Genomic DNA, 12,365 nt, shown 5'->3' on the forward strand with positions numbered 1-12,365 from the left:
GCAGGGGGGAGGGTCAGCGAGAGATGGCTGAATTTGGAACCAAACCTAAGTGTGAAGATTTCACAAGCCCTGCCCAGACGCAGCAGAATACCTTGTCCAGCAGATCAGAGCATTGGAGTTTTGTTTCACTATGTAACTAGCCTGCAGCAGTCACTGGACACAGCAGAACGGCCAGTACTTGGCAATTTCGCCAGAGGTAGGAGGCTGTGAGAACGAAGGCAAAAAACCTGTAGGCATCATGGAGCATGTGTCTAGGTACAGGCCATGGTTTATCACTCTGCTTTAGGGCATCCTGCATACAGCAAGGACATCGTCTCTTCTTGCTACGTCTGTCAAATCTCTTGCAAAGCTGCTCTCTCCTGGGCTTTCCTATCAGAGCACTGGCAACCTCTGCCAACAAACACACTCTCTCCAGATCTCATGGGGCAGATTTGGTGTGAGCAGTGGGTTTGCTGGCTGTCTGGCCAATGCACACCATGCCTGTTTCACACAGGGTATGCTGTGTGGCTCAGTGCCAGGCTGGGGAACATATCGGGAATGCTGGCAAACATGGAATCGTCTCACAGACTTACTGAGATCTCTCCTAGGACTTCCCATGTGGCGTCAGAGAGCCCAGGGCAAACCCAGCCTTCTGCTTCTCCCCAGAACATTGCATCTTGGGGGATGACACTCTGAACACAGCAAGTGCTGTGACTGCAAGTCACTAATGAAGGCAAATGCATGCGCTGAGATGAGGGTCCTTCCAAGGGCACCTGAGGATGATTCCAGCTTCAGCTATGCACTAGGAGTAAAACAGGGCATCCTATGTAATTCTCTCTCTCTCTCTCTCTTTTCCTGGTATGCCCCTCACCATGGTATCTAGGCCCCATTAACTTTATCACCCTTATTTTTCTTCTTTATTCACTGAAAGGATATGACCAGCTTAGGCTCTTCCCAGGATTAAAGCTGTAAGGAGGATGAGACCCAGCGTTTATATCAGCCCTGGCTGCATACCCACCAGGCAACCAGCTAGATCTGAGGTGGGCTTACTCATCACACTCCAGTGCTGCAGAGAAGACATTGTGAGGCCTTGAATTCTACCCCCACCCCTCAGCAACTTTCTCTGTTGTGAACACTATTGCAATTTGGATTTCACTTCTTCTCTAGGGGAGGGCGGGGAAGGGGACTAGGGGCTGCGCATTAGCATTATGATGGACAGCGACAGAACGTTAGGCTGCAGGATGATTGCCCTTAGCTAACCAAGGACTTTGGGAGCCCGTCCTGGAGGCTAGTTGGATACACTGAGGTCTCCCTGTTTCCTTTTCTGTTGGTTTCCTTTTCTAAGTCCATTATATTTAATTCCAGATTTCCTGGCACCTGCTTATAGGTCATTTGGGGGGCACTGACAGCATTGCCATTAATACAGTAAATACGATAATTCAAGAAGTGCCCAAATGGATACAGCTGCTGTGTGCCGCCCCACTCAAGATGACAATCAGCTGACATCTGATGGGGATACTGCTTTGAGCCCTTGGCTCTGAATGGCCCTGGCTCGGCAGAGGATGAAGTCCAACATTGTGCGGAGTGCTAAGGGAGGCCAGATGGATGTCCGGAGAGTTTGGGCACCACAGAGTCACTCTTGTTCTAGTTCTGGTAGCTTCGTCATCCTGGCAGAAGGACAATTCACTGCATGAGCAGCATCTGCAGTCTCTGGTCCTGTTCACTTCCCGTGAGAGAGGTGGTGAGGGGAGAAGGGACAGTTCCATACAAACCAGATCCTCACTGCCACGCGTCTCCAGGACAGAAGGTACCAGAGAGGAGCCATGTACTCTAGCCTCAGTAAGGTCAGTGAGCAGGAAGGGTGTCTCTGATTAGGTCATGGAAATCCTCTCTGCCTCCTTCCTGGAAGGCTTCCCCCAGAGTCTCTGAGTCATGGTTCTGGCTGGGATAATTCTCAGAGTCCTTGGGCTCCTTCTTGTCGCTGTTCCGCACAGCAGCCTCGAGGGCCTTCTGCCTGCGGTAGAAGTGGGAGAACTTGTTGAAAATGATAGTGATGGGCAGAGCCACCACCAGGATCCCGCTCAGAATGCACCCTGAAGCTGCCAGCTTGCCGGCCACGGTCACCGGCACCACGTCGCCGTAGCCCACAGTCGTCATGCTGACTGTCCCCCACCACCAGCAGGCAGGGATTGTGTCGAAACCAACGTCCTCTTCCTTTTCCGCTGTGTAGGCCACTCCAGAAAACACAGAGACTCCCACCGCTAGGTAGAGCAGCAGGATGCCCACCTCTCTGTAGCTGTGCTGAAAGGCAAAGCAAAGGGAGAGTCAGCAGAGGCCCTGACGCTGTCTAGGGGGCCAGAAAACAAGACCTAATGAGCATGAATACAAGACAGGCTTGCTTCCGACACGCCTCCCTCTCGCTCCCTAATATTCTAACTGGCTTTCCTTCCTCATGTTCATTCCCTGGAATTTTGCTCTTTGCCTTAGTGTCACACGGGAAGGCAGGAATCCATTCCACTGAATTAGAACTAGCAGTCTCTCTCCCTTCACCCTGGTGTGTGGGCACCTTAAATGTTCCAGTCGAGGATTTCAGGTTCCCACCATAAGGAGAAAAAGACATTTCTTTGGGAATGTGGGAAGCCAAGCTGGAGACAAAATTATGCACTTGTTGGGTGGGGGGAGCTTCATTGCTATTCTAATTGTTTGCAATTAGCAGTCTTGAGCCAGCTGCTGAGTAGAGTGTTCACTTGCCGTCTGTCCAAAAGCTGGCACCAGTTTGAGCTACATATATGGGCAACTGAGGCTCCCTGAAATCCATGCCCTGCTGGGGCACTTCTGTGGGTCTGACTCAAGCTGCACTGCTGATTCCCATTCTGCCTATTGCAGGATCAACTAGCAATGCCCTGGCCATTTCCAGTGGGGTTACTGTGAAGGAGGAATGAACCAGGGAGGGACCAGTGACTCCCCTGCCTAGTGCTCATGGAATTTCTGCACTGAGCTATTGGAGTCCAAATAGCCCAAGTGTCCAGTGATGCTTTAGACTAGACTCTGGTTTGTATGCAGCTGAGATGCGAACTTGTCTGGGGTCTGTAGCATTAAGTCAGGGACACAATTGATTTCCCAGTAGCAAATCGATATCTGTCATTCTCTTCCCTGTCTCCACTTATAAGCCTGCATTCATAATAGGAAGGAAGCACCTCCATGGAGCCAGGTGCCAGGCAATGATCAAGGCCCTGCCAGCAGCCATACAGCTCAAGGGAAGGACATGAGCCAGGCAAGGCTAGTGTGCTTTTCTCTCATCATTTGTCACTGCCATTTTGTGGGACGTTTGACTGGGAGCCTGCTGACAATTCTTTGTATCCCCTCCATACCACAGGGCTAAATGAGAGATGAATCCATCTTTCTGGCAGAAGAAAATTAGAGACAGTGTGTCACCATTGCTAAGTTAGTTTCCTGGGAAGCTGGGGAGCATGCAAGGCGCTCTCCGTCCTCGGGAGAAAAGTATTCTGCCTTCGCAGAACTCCCAAGCCAGGAGGTCCAGAGGGAGGGGAAATGTGTCTGAGCTTAGAACTGATGCAAGTCCTTTGCATTACTCTAGATTACTGGGTGGTGCTGGAGGCTCTGTGACTTTGGTGCTCTCTAGAGCCCTACAAACATCTGCTCACTGCTGCTGTTCCAAAGGTCCAGCACTGCAACTTGCAGCGTGAGCAGGAACTGCAGACAGACGGGGCAGCTATGATTGACTTGGAAAGAGGATGGAGGGTGAAAGAGGTGCAGGTGCAACTGCGGGGGTGAAGGCAGGCAGGGCACAGACAGAGATCTGAATAGCCCCAGAGACTCTTTTCCATGACAAGCAGCTCAGTCCTGCCCCCTGACCCACTCAGTCCAGCTGTACGGTGCACCCCATACCGCTCCCAAGACTATCAGTGCTCCCAGACTCCTCTGCCCTGAGGCTTAGAGGTAGGACGTAGGCTGTGAATGAAGGCCACAGGAGGTTTAAATGCTGTAGCCTTCATTTCTTTAGCACAGATAACACCTACCAGCATTTTCAAACCCATGGGTCTAAACTTAGTGCAGCTGTAGGCACTTCAATGTACGTGGCTGGATTTTTAGGGGTGATGAGTATCCACCGCTCCACTGAAGTTTAAAGTGAGGGATGGCTGGAAGCTGAAAATTTCCAATCAGATCCGGGGCCACCCTGGCCTGGGGTCGCTGCCTCTGCTGTGGGAAGCACAAGGGGTGGTCAAGGTTCAAGGCTGGAGCCCTGTTCATTCCCCAGGCCGAGGGTTTGGTTTCATCAGCACGGTTTGGCAGTGCTCCTGGCACTGCTGCCACATTTGGGCAAAGAGGAGCTGAGGACAAGGACTCTTCTGCTCGGCAACTGCCATGTGGAAGTCTCAAGACAGGCTGCTGTGGGCAGGGATCCTTGCACATGCACCAACCACTCAGAGCTGCTGTCATGCCAACAGGTCTGTCATGTGTCATTCCGTCAATGTCACTGCTGCATGTTGTGCTGTCACATGTCAGGTGGGGAATAGCAGGCGCGATTCATCAGAGGGGAGGAACGCACAGTCACGTGGGCTGAATGGGAGCAATAGGACAGCCTGCTATTTATAGGAAGGGGCTCAGTGACAAATTGGGAGGGACAGTGGCATAGTGACAGCGGCATACGGACAGCATATGGAAGTCAAAACACAGAGCAGTGCAGACAGCTCAGAGATACAGCTCTCCTCCTACATGAGTTAGAAGGTACTGAGGGGAGGCTGCTACAGGAGAAACTAATCAAGGCACAAGAATCCAGAGGTCAATGCAGCAGAGAAGGGGTTACAGGAAATAAAATCTCTGGATGTGTATGTAATTTACACCTGGAGCTAATGGGATGCAGCCTCCTGAATCAATACTATTCTCTAACCATTTTATAGCAATCATTACTTTACTTTCAGCTTCTTCTCCTCGGCCTTTGGGGAGCAAACAAAAAACAGTTTACAGTGCGGGGAGGAGAGGAAAAATATTCTTCCCAGCAAAGCTTCTAAATAAAGGGGCTTCCCACTCCTTCTCCCATCACCCCTGCTAATATGGTCTCCTTTAATTACACTTGGACACATTCTCCTTTTATCTTGGCAGGACTCTGGATATCTTCTAATGGAAAGTTTCTCCCCCACTGAAATAATTTTCTTGTGACATTGGCAGGAGAGGAAGCCTTGTGTTCTTGGGCAGGAATAGGAGTGAGGGGGACTGCCCCTAGCAAGAGAAGGGATGTTTGCTTTAGAAACACCCCATCCTACTGGGTGTTGGAGAAATGGCTACTGAGAGCTGTACTGACTGAACTGATGAACCCCCTTTGCTCTTCTAACTGAGGCTGGTAACATCTTCAAACCTTCCAAATAAGCTCATGCTTTTGGTGAAGATTTATTTCTATTCCCATAGCAATATTTGCTGTATGATCCCAAGGGGAGGTGACAGGCAGAGTGACAGCTTCTTCCCTTTAACAACCTCCTTCCTTAAACATGGGCAGGCTGCTTTTGACAGAAGCATGTCATCTGTTGTCACTTACCAGCCCCCAGGAATAGTTATCTTGCACTGATCTGGAGTCCTTTCCTGAGTCATGGTAGATCAAGGCAGGACAGAAAAAAGATGGAAATCTTTAGAGATCAGATGTTTTCTACATATCTTGTTTACACAAGGAAGTCACACTGATATCACTTAAGGTGTGAATTTAAACTGATAGTTAAACATGTACCAAAGGCCATGTGGGCACTCATTTCAGTGTAGAGTGGTTTAGCTTAAGTCAATTGGAAACAGGTTTCACTGAACAGAAATAAAGCACTTTCCTAGCCAGGAGAACTATATGGCCAGCAGAGTTAAGGACATGAGTTTTTTCCCCCCAAGTATATTAGGAACAAAAAGAATCCTAATAATAGCATTGATCCATTACTAGATGGAAATGATGGAATTATCACTAATAATGCAGAAAAGGCAGAAGTGTTCACTAAATATTTCTGTATGGGGGGGATGAAGAAATGATGTTGTCATATCATATAAGAACTCCTTCCATTCCACTCAGTAGCTGCTGTTTCACATCCTCCTAAAGTTAACCCTTTGTAAATCAGCAGACCCAGATAACGTACATCCCACACTTTTAAATAAGATGGCTGAGGAGTTCACTGGACCATTAATGTTGACTTTCAATAAGTCTTGGAATACTAGGGAAGTTCCAGAAATCTGGAAGAAAGCTAATGGTGTGCCAAGATTTTAAAAAGGTAAATAGGATAACCTGGGTAATTTTGCCTCTGTATTTGGCTCTGTGAATATTGTGTCCAGTTCTGATGTCCACAATTCAAACAGGAAGTTGAAAAATTGGAGAGGGTTCAGAGAAGAACCATGAGAATGATTAAAGGATTATAAAATCTGCTTTATAGTGATAAACTCAAGGAGCTCAATCTATTTAGTTTACCAAAGATGTTCAGGGGTGACTTGACTACAATCTCTAAGTACTCACATAGGAACAAATATTTGCTTCAGTCTAGCAAAGATATAACATGATCCAATGGCTGGAAGTTGAAGATAGGCAAACTCAGCTTGGAAATAAGGTGCAAACTATTAACAATGAGGGTAATTAAACACTGGAAACATTGTTTTCTTTGCTGGCTCTCTCTCACACACACACGGCTCGCCTATCAATCCCTGAGCCCCTGCATGTGCAACCAGTCCTAGGGCAATCCCTCAGACCACATGGCTTGGTTTACAGTTAAAAGTTAGCTTGACATAGCTACGATGCTCAGGGGTATGAAAAATTCAGACCAGAGTTGTTGCTATGGTGATCTAACCCTCTATATAGATACAGCTAGGTCCTAGCTACTACTGCTTGCAGAGGTGGATTACCTATAGCAATGAGAAAACCCCTTTGTCACTTCAGGAAGTGTTTACACATGGCGCTACAGTGCTGTACATGTGCTGCTGCAGCACCTGTAATGTAGACATGGCCGTAGCCCTATTCAAGCTTTGCAAACAGGGATTTCCCCACACACACACCCTGAATTTCCCCAACACCCCCTCCAATTTTGTGAATTAGTTACATGCAGTGTTGCCAATTTAGTGATTGTTTGGAAATCTGAATTGAAATTGAAACATTAATACATACTTTAAAAGCATATAAAGCGTATGATAAAATATGTGTATCTGAAAAAGTATAATAGATTTGAAAAGTATGAACATAGTCTAGCTTCCTTATACAGCTTTTGTGTTTATGATGATGTCAGTGGATTCATTTCAGTGATGTTGGCCAAATTATGATTTGTAAGCAAAGTCTAAATGAGCTCTCCCTGACAGCTAGTGGTGAACTGGGGGGAAAGATTTCAGGACCAGATCGTATTTACTGTCACACCTAATCTACCTAGGTATCCAGCAAACAGAGCTGTGTCGCCCAAGTGATAGATTTTGGCTGGGGTTGGGTTACAAATCACTTGAGTGTGTGTGTGTGGGGGGGGGGATTAAATGTTGTTGTTATTGTTATTGTATGAGTAAAGGGCAGTAGAACTGTACTTAGCCTGTGCTGATTGAGGGCATCGAGAGAGGCTGGGGATAGGTGTTTTGCTTGATGGTCTGCCTGAGTCACGAGTACTATTTGACTTGCCCCTCTCCACTGTTTAAAGACAGCTGATTAGGCTCCATAGATAGTCTTTTGTTTTGTTAAGTGACCACTACAGCTGAAATCACTGATAATCAGGTCTAAGTGGAAGAGATGGCCCAGTCTGCACTAGCAGCAAGGTTCCCCCTATGAGAGCTCAGCTGAAATCACTGTGAGCTGGGCGGAACCTCAAGAGGCATGGGAACAAACATGGATTTGGCATCGTACTTTTTATTTAAGTAAGAGATACCACATACTCCAAACTGGAGGCCATTGTTAAGTGCATTGTCACTTGTTCATCCTGAAGTTGAACACTGGTTCTGAACAAGACCAGCAGATGCTCATTATCTTTCTACAAGAAAGTCAACTGACTTGCTAGAAGCACATGGTGCAACAGTGAAAGACTCAACAGTTGAAAAAGTGAAGATTCTCTCACCACATTCAAAAAAATTGCATACATGGCTGATGAATGCACCGATGCAAATGGGGAAGTATTAAGTCATTGTGTATGTTATCTTGATGTCAGAGGTAGGCCAGTAGATGCATTTCTAGATGTTCAAGTTACAGAAGACATATCAGCTGCATCTGTGACAACCCACCACTTAGAAGAGTTAAATGCTTGTCAATTGGACCCCAAACAGATGGCTGCTTCTGCATTTGTTGGAGCTGCAAACTTCTCTGGAAGATGTGGTGGAGTACAAGCTTTGCTCAGAGAAAAGTGTAACCCCTAATCCCTCCTGTACGCACTGCAGAGGCCATCTACTCCAACTAGTGCTAGCACAAGCTGCAGACTCTACAAAAGACATTTAAAAAGCTATAAGTTTAATGTCTTCATTATATTCTTTTTTCAGCAAGAGTCCAAAAAGACTGAATATCTTGGAAAATATAGAAGATACACTGGGGCTGAAGTTCAAATTAGTCCAAGCTGGGAAAACCCTCTGGCTTTCTCATGAACAATCCTTGGCTGTTGTCTTAAAATTACTCCAGACATTATTACTGACTTTGGAAAAGTATCTACCAAGATGGGATGGATCTAAGTAGTGAGGCTGGTGGATTACTTTTGCTACTATGTTCAGAGAAGACTATTGCCATACTATCTCTCATAAGTCTGCCGCTGAAACCACTTAGATCATTAAACAATGCTATCCAGGCATCTGCTACAACAGTAGTAGATCTTTGTCTACATTTGGGTCAATCAGAGAGCTATCAGTTGAAAAAGTACTGGAAGAAGCAAAGGCTTCAGTCCAGAAGTTGACTAATGAAGGCATTTATACTGAATCCTTAAGCGAAGAGGACAAGAAGTGTTTAAGACAACTGAAAAAGTACACAGACTTTAATCTTAAAAATCTACAGCGGTGACTTCTAGATTCTACTCAACTTCTAGGTGGCTTTTACAGATCCTCGTCCTATAAAACACTGACAGTTGAGTGAAGTGAGGCACTACCAGCAATGGGGCTGCCATGTGCTCAGGACAGAATAGAGAATTTGAATACAGAGTGGAATATCATACAACGACTGAATAAAGATTTGACTTCAACTTCTTTTTTTATCATCACTAGTGGCTCGACCCAATCTTTATGCTATGTTTCATGGGACGAAAGAAATAGGAATTCATCTCTTGCTACTCCTAGTCACGACAGCTACAGTTGAGTGTTCTTTTTAATCTTTGAACAGAATTTTGTGTTCTGAACGAAGCAGCCTTCTGCCTGATCATATGAATGAACTAATGAGCATATCAGTTGAAGGAATGGAAATATTGGACACACGAGAAGCCACCAAAGATGAATGCACTGCATTCAAGAAGTTCATTAATAACAGAGTTGTGCAAAATTATAACATGGAACCAAGAAGGATGTAGATGTTTGTGCTTCATAGAAGGCTTGAGTAGCCAACTTTAATTTGTGTGATTTCAAAACATGCGTTAAATCTAATAAAATGGTCATGAAACAGTTTTCAGTTTTTACTGTGGTGCCATACAGCCCACCTTCACCCTCATGGTCTCACCCCTCATTGGCCCTGACCCCCTCCCCCCTTAATTTCAGTTCCTGGGGAATACATTGTCTGCAACATGTCCCAATGCTTTGGACATTTGCCTCCTATTGTTTCAGTTATCACAAAATAAAGAAGTATTTAATTGCTCCTTCCATGTTGCCTGAATGAAGGGTGCTTAGGCTCTAACCAGGTCTGTAACAATTTATAGATCAGACAGCTCCTGAATGGCATCTATTAACACGGGGCGGGCAAACATTTTGGCCTGAGGGCTGCATCGGGTTTCAGAAATTGTATGGAGGTGCCACCCCAAACAGCCAGGTGTGGCCTGGCCCCCACCCCCATCTGACCCACCCCGGGACCCCTGTCCCATCCAACCCCCGCTGTTGTTCCCCCTGACCACCCACCGGACCTGCCCCTAACTATCCCCCTGCCCTATCTCCCTGATTGCCCCCAGAATTCCTGTCTCCATTCAACTTCCCTGTTCCCCACTGTCTGACCACCCCGACTCCTATCCACACTCCCACCCCCTGACCACCCTCCTCCACCATTCCATGCCCCCTTACCACGCTGCCTGGAGCACTGGTGGCTGGTGGTGCGGCTGCACCAGGACAGGCAGCTGCGCTGCCCAGCTGGAGCCAGCCACGCACCGCATAGCACAGAGCACCGGGTCAGGCCAGGCTCTGCAGCTGCGCTACCCCAGAAGCTTGCAGCCCCGCCGCCCAAAACTTTGTGCCGGCGGCGCAGTGAGCTAAGGCTGCAGGGGAGGGGGAACAGCAAGGGAGGGGGAACAGCAAGGGAGGGGCTGGGAGCTAGCCTCTCGGGTCAGGAACTCAGGGGCCTGGCAGAACGGTTCCGTGGGCCGGATGTGGCCCGTGGGTCATAGTTTTCTCACCTCTGTATTAACACCTTTCACCATTAAACAAAATGAGATTAATCTCCATTTGCTTTTCTTCTCTTCCTTCTCCCCCTGAATCACACCTGCTCCCCCGATGCAAACACAGTCTCCAACTCTCCAAGCACCTCGCAGGCTGGGGAGTCACTCTCCCTCAGTCTTATTCAGTACTGTTCTTTCCTATGCTAATTTTTGTGTCAATGAAAGGTGCTGACCTGACAGCCCCAGAATCGGTTTATCCATAAAGCAGCAGTCACAGCACAGCAGCATCCATCCCCAGCTACTCAGACTCCACACAGACAGCTCAACGTCGGCTAGCGATCACTGGTCTCAAAAGATCTGGCATTATCAGTATGGAAAACTGTCTATCCATCACTCAAATGAGACCATCCATCACACGGACCAACGTCATCTCCAAGCTGTTCCGGGGCCTGAAACCAGCCAGAAACAAGTCAGAGAATCCTAGTCTGTCCAGCTGTCCCTGGAAGTAAGCTAAATGGCCACTTGACTTCATAGGTGCTGGAACTAAGGGTGGATTGAAGTGGTTTCCATTATATGCAGGGTTTACAGTTTGGTTCAATGGCTCTCAGCACCCCCATAATACAAATTGTTTCAGCCCCCCGTTTGACTCCGTCTTTGATGCCTTACGCACAAGAACAGAATCACTCCTAATGGGAGACTCACAGGACGCTCCTTGTCCTGTGAAGTTTACACACATACACACACACAAAAAAGCACTAGATAGTAGCTAAAACAGAAGCAATTCCCCTCCCTTCCCACTCACCATCCTGAGTCCAGCACTGGGGAGGTGTTTTAAGGCCTTTGCCCCCACACAATTCAAAGAAGATGGAGAAGAGACAAAGAATCCTGTGGCACCTTATAGACTAACAGACGTATTGGAGCATGAGCTTTCGTGGGTGAATACCCACTTCGTCGGATGCATGGAGAAGAGAGACACTGGCTCTGCCTTGTTCAGATCTCCAAACCAAAGAAGAGGCAATGCCAGCTCTTACTGTTGTCACTGAGAAGAGTGCATCAGATTCTGAACTAACACAGAACTGAAAGGACTGGATGAACCGCCACCAGCGAGACAACAGTCACTCCCCCACCCCGTTTCTGCCTCTGCTAGGGGAAAAGAAGGGTTTCTATGCAGTGCTGAGGAATCCATGCCATTTCACGACTCCAGATCCATATAGGTGATGGCATCGCTCATGTATGTGTCAGTATCACATGTGCACATCAGAACTGCTCATTCAAATGGATCCTTTTATGCTCTGACTTTTTAAATCAGAAAATCAATGATAAGGCAACAGTGCAGAAACACCAGCTAGGCCTGTGGAAGTGTGAGACTTCCCCAGTCATTTCATGCTGAGGAAGGCTTTTAGTCTGTTAAGACTAGTGTTCAGGCCCACAGGGTGTTGTGTTTCTCACTTCTACCTAAAGAACAGCATTGTAGGCAAGTATCATCAGCTGCTGCAGAATCCCAGGACCCTAACCTCAGTCCTCAGAGGGTAAGCGCAGGAGGAAATGGCTTTTACACAACTGAGTTTTAAAATATATTTCCTTGTGATCTGGAGCACAAAGAAGCAAGATACCAGAAAGCAAAGGGCCCTGATGTGCATTATTGCAGGTGTCTGTGCAAAACAACCAGACTTGCTTCTTAAGTTACAAAACACACCAGGCACTTTCCTAGTGTAGCTGTTACCCTAACTCTGTGTGGCTGTTTTGGAAACACCTTGCAATTGCAGTTGTCCCCCACTGAATTAGAGCAAACGATGGATGCTCCTGTTCTACAGTAACAACTGACCAACTCCATCTAGAGCCTGATCATGCTCTTCAATAACCAGGTCATGCTCCTCACTGCACCCCGGGGCC

The 12,365-nt window shown here is 47.2% G+C and overlaps 1 protein-coding gene across 1 annotated transcript in view; it reads right to left on the reverse strand.

The window, feature by feature from the left end:
- Positions 1-700: 700 nt before the first annotated feature.
- KCNS1 (potassium voltage-gated channel modifier subfamily S member 1) overlaps positions 701-12,365 on the reverse strand; it is a 28,093-nt gene continuing 16,428 nt past the window's right edge. The window contains exon 3 of the mRNA XM_032767401.1: positions 701-2,280. Within this exon, the coding sequence (XP_032623292.1) occupies positions 1,825-2,280 (456 nt within the window). The 3' untranslated portion in view covers positions 701-1,824. The remainder of the gene's footprint in view (positions 2,281-12,365) is intronic.

Source organism: Chelonoidis abingdonii, chromosome 14 (assembly GCF_003597395.2).
Source record: "Chelonoidis abingdonii isolate Lonesome George chromosome 14, CheloAbing_2.0, whole genome shotgun sequence".
In the NCBI taxonomy this organism is placed as follows: domain Eukaryota; kingdom Metazoa; phylum Chordata; order Testudines; family Testudinidae; genus Chelonoidis; species Chelonoidis abingdonii.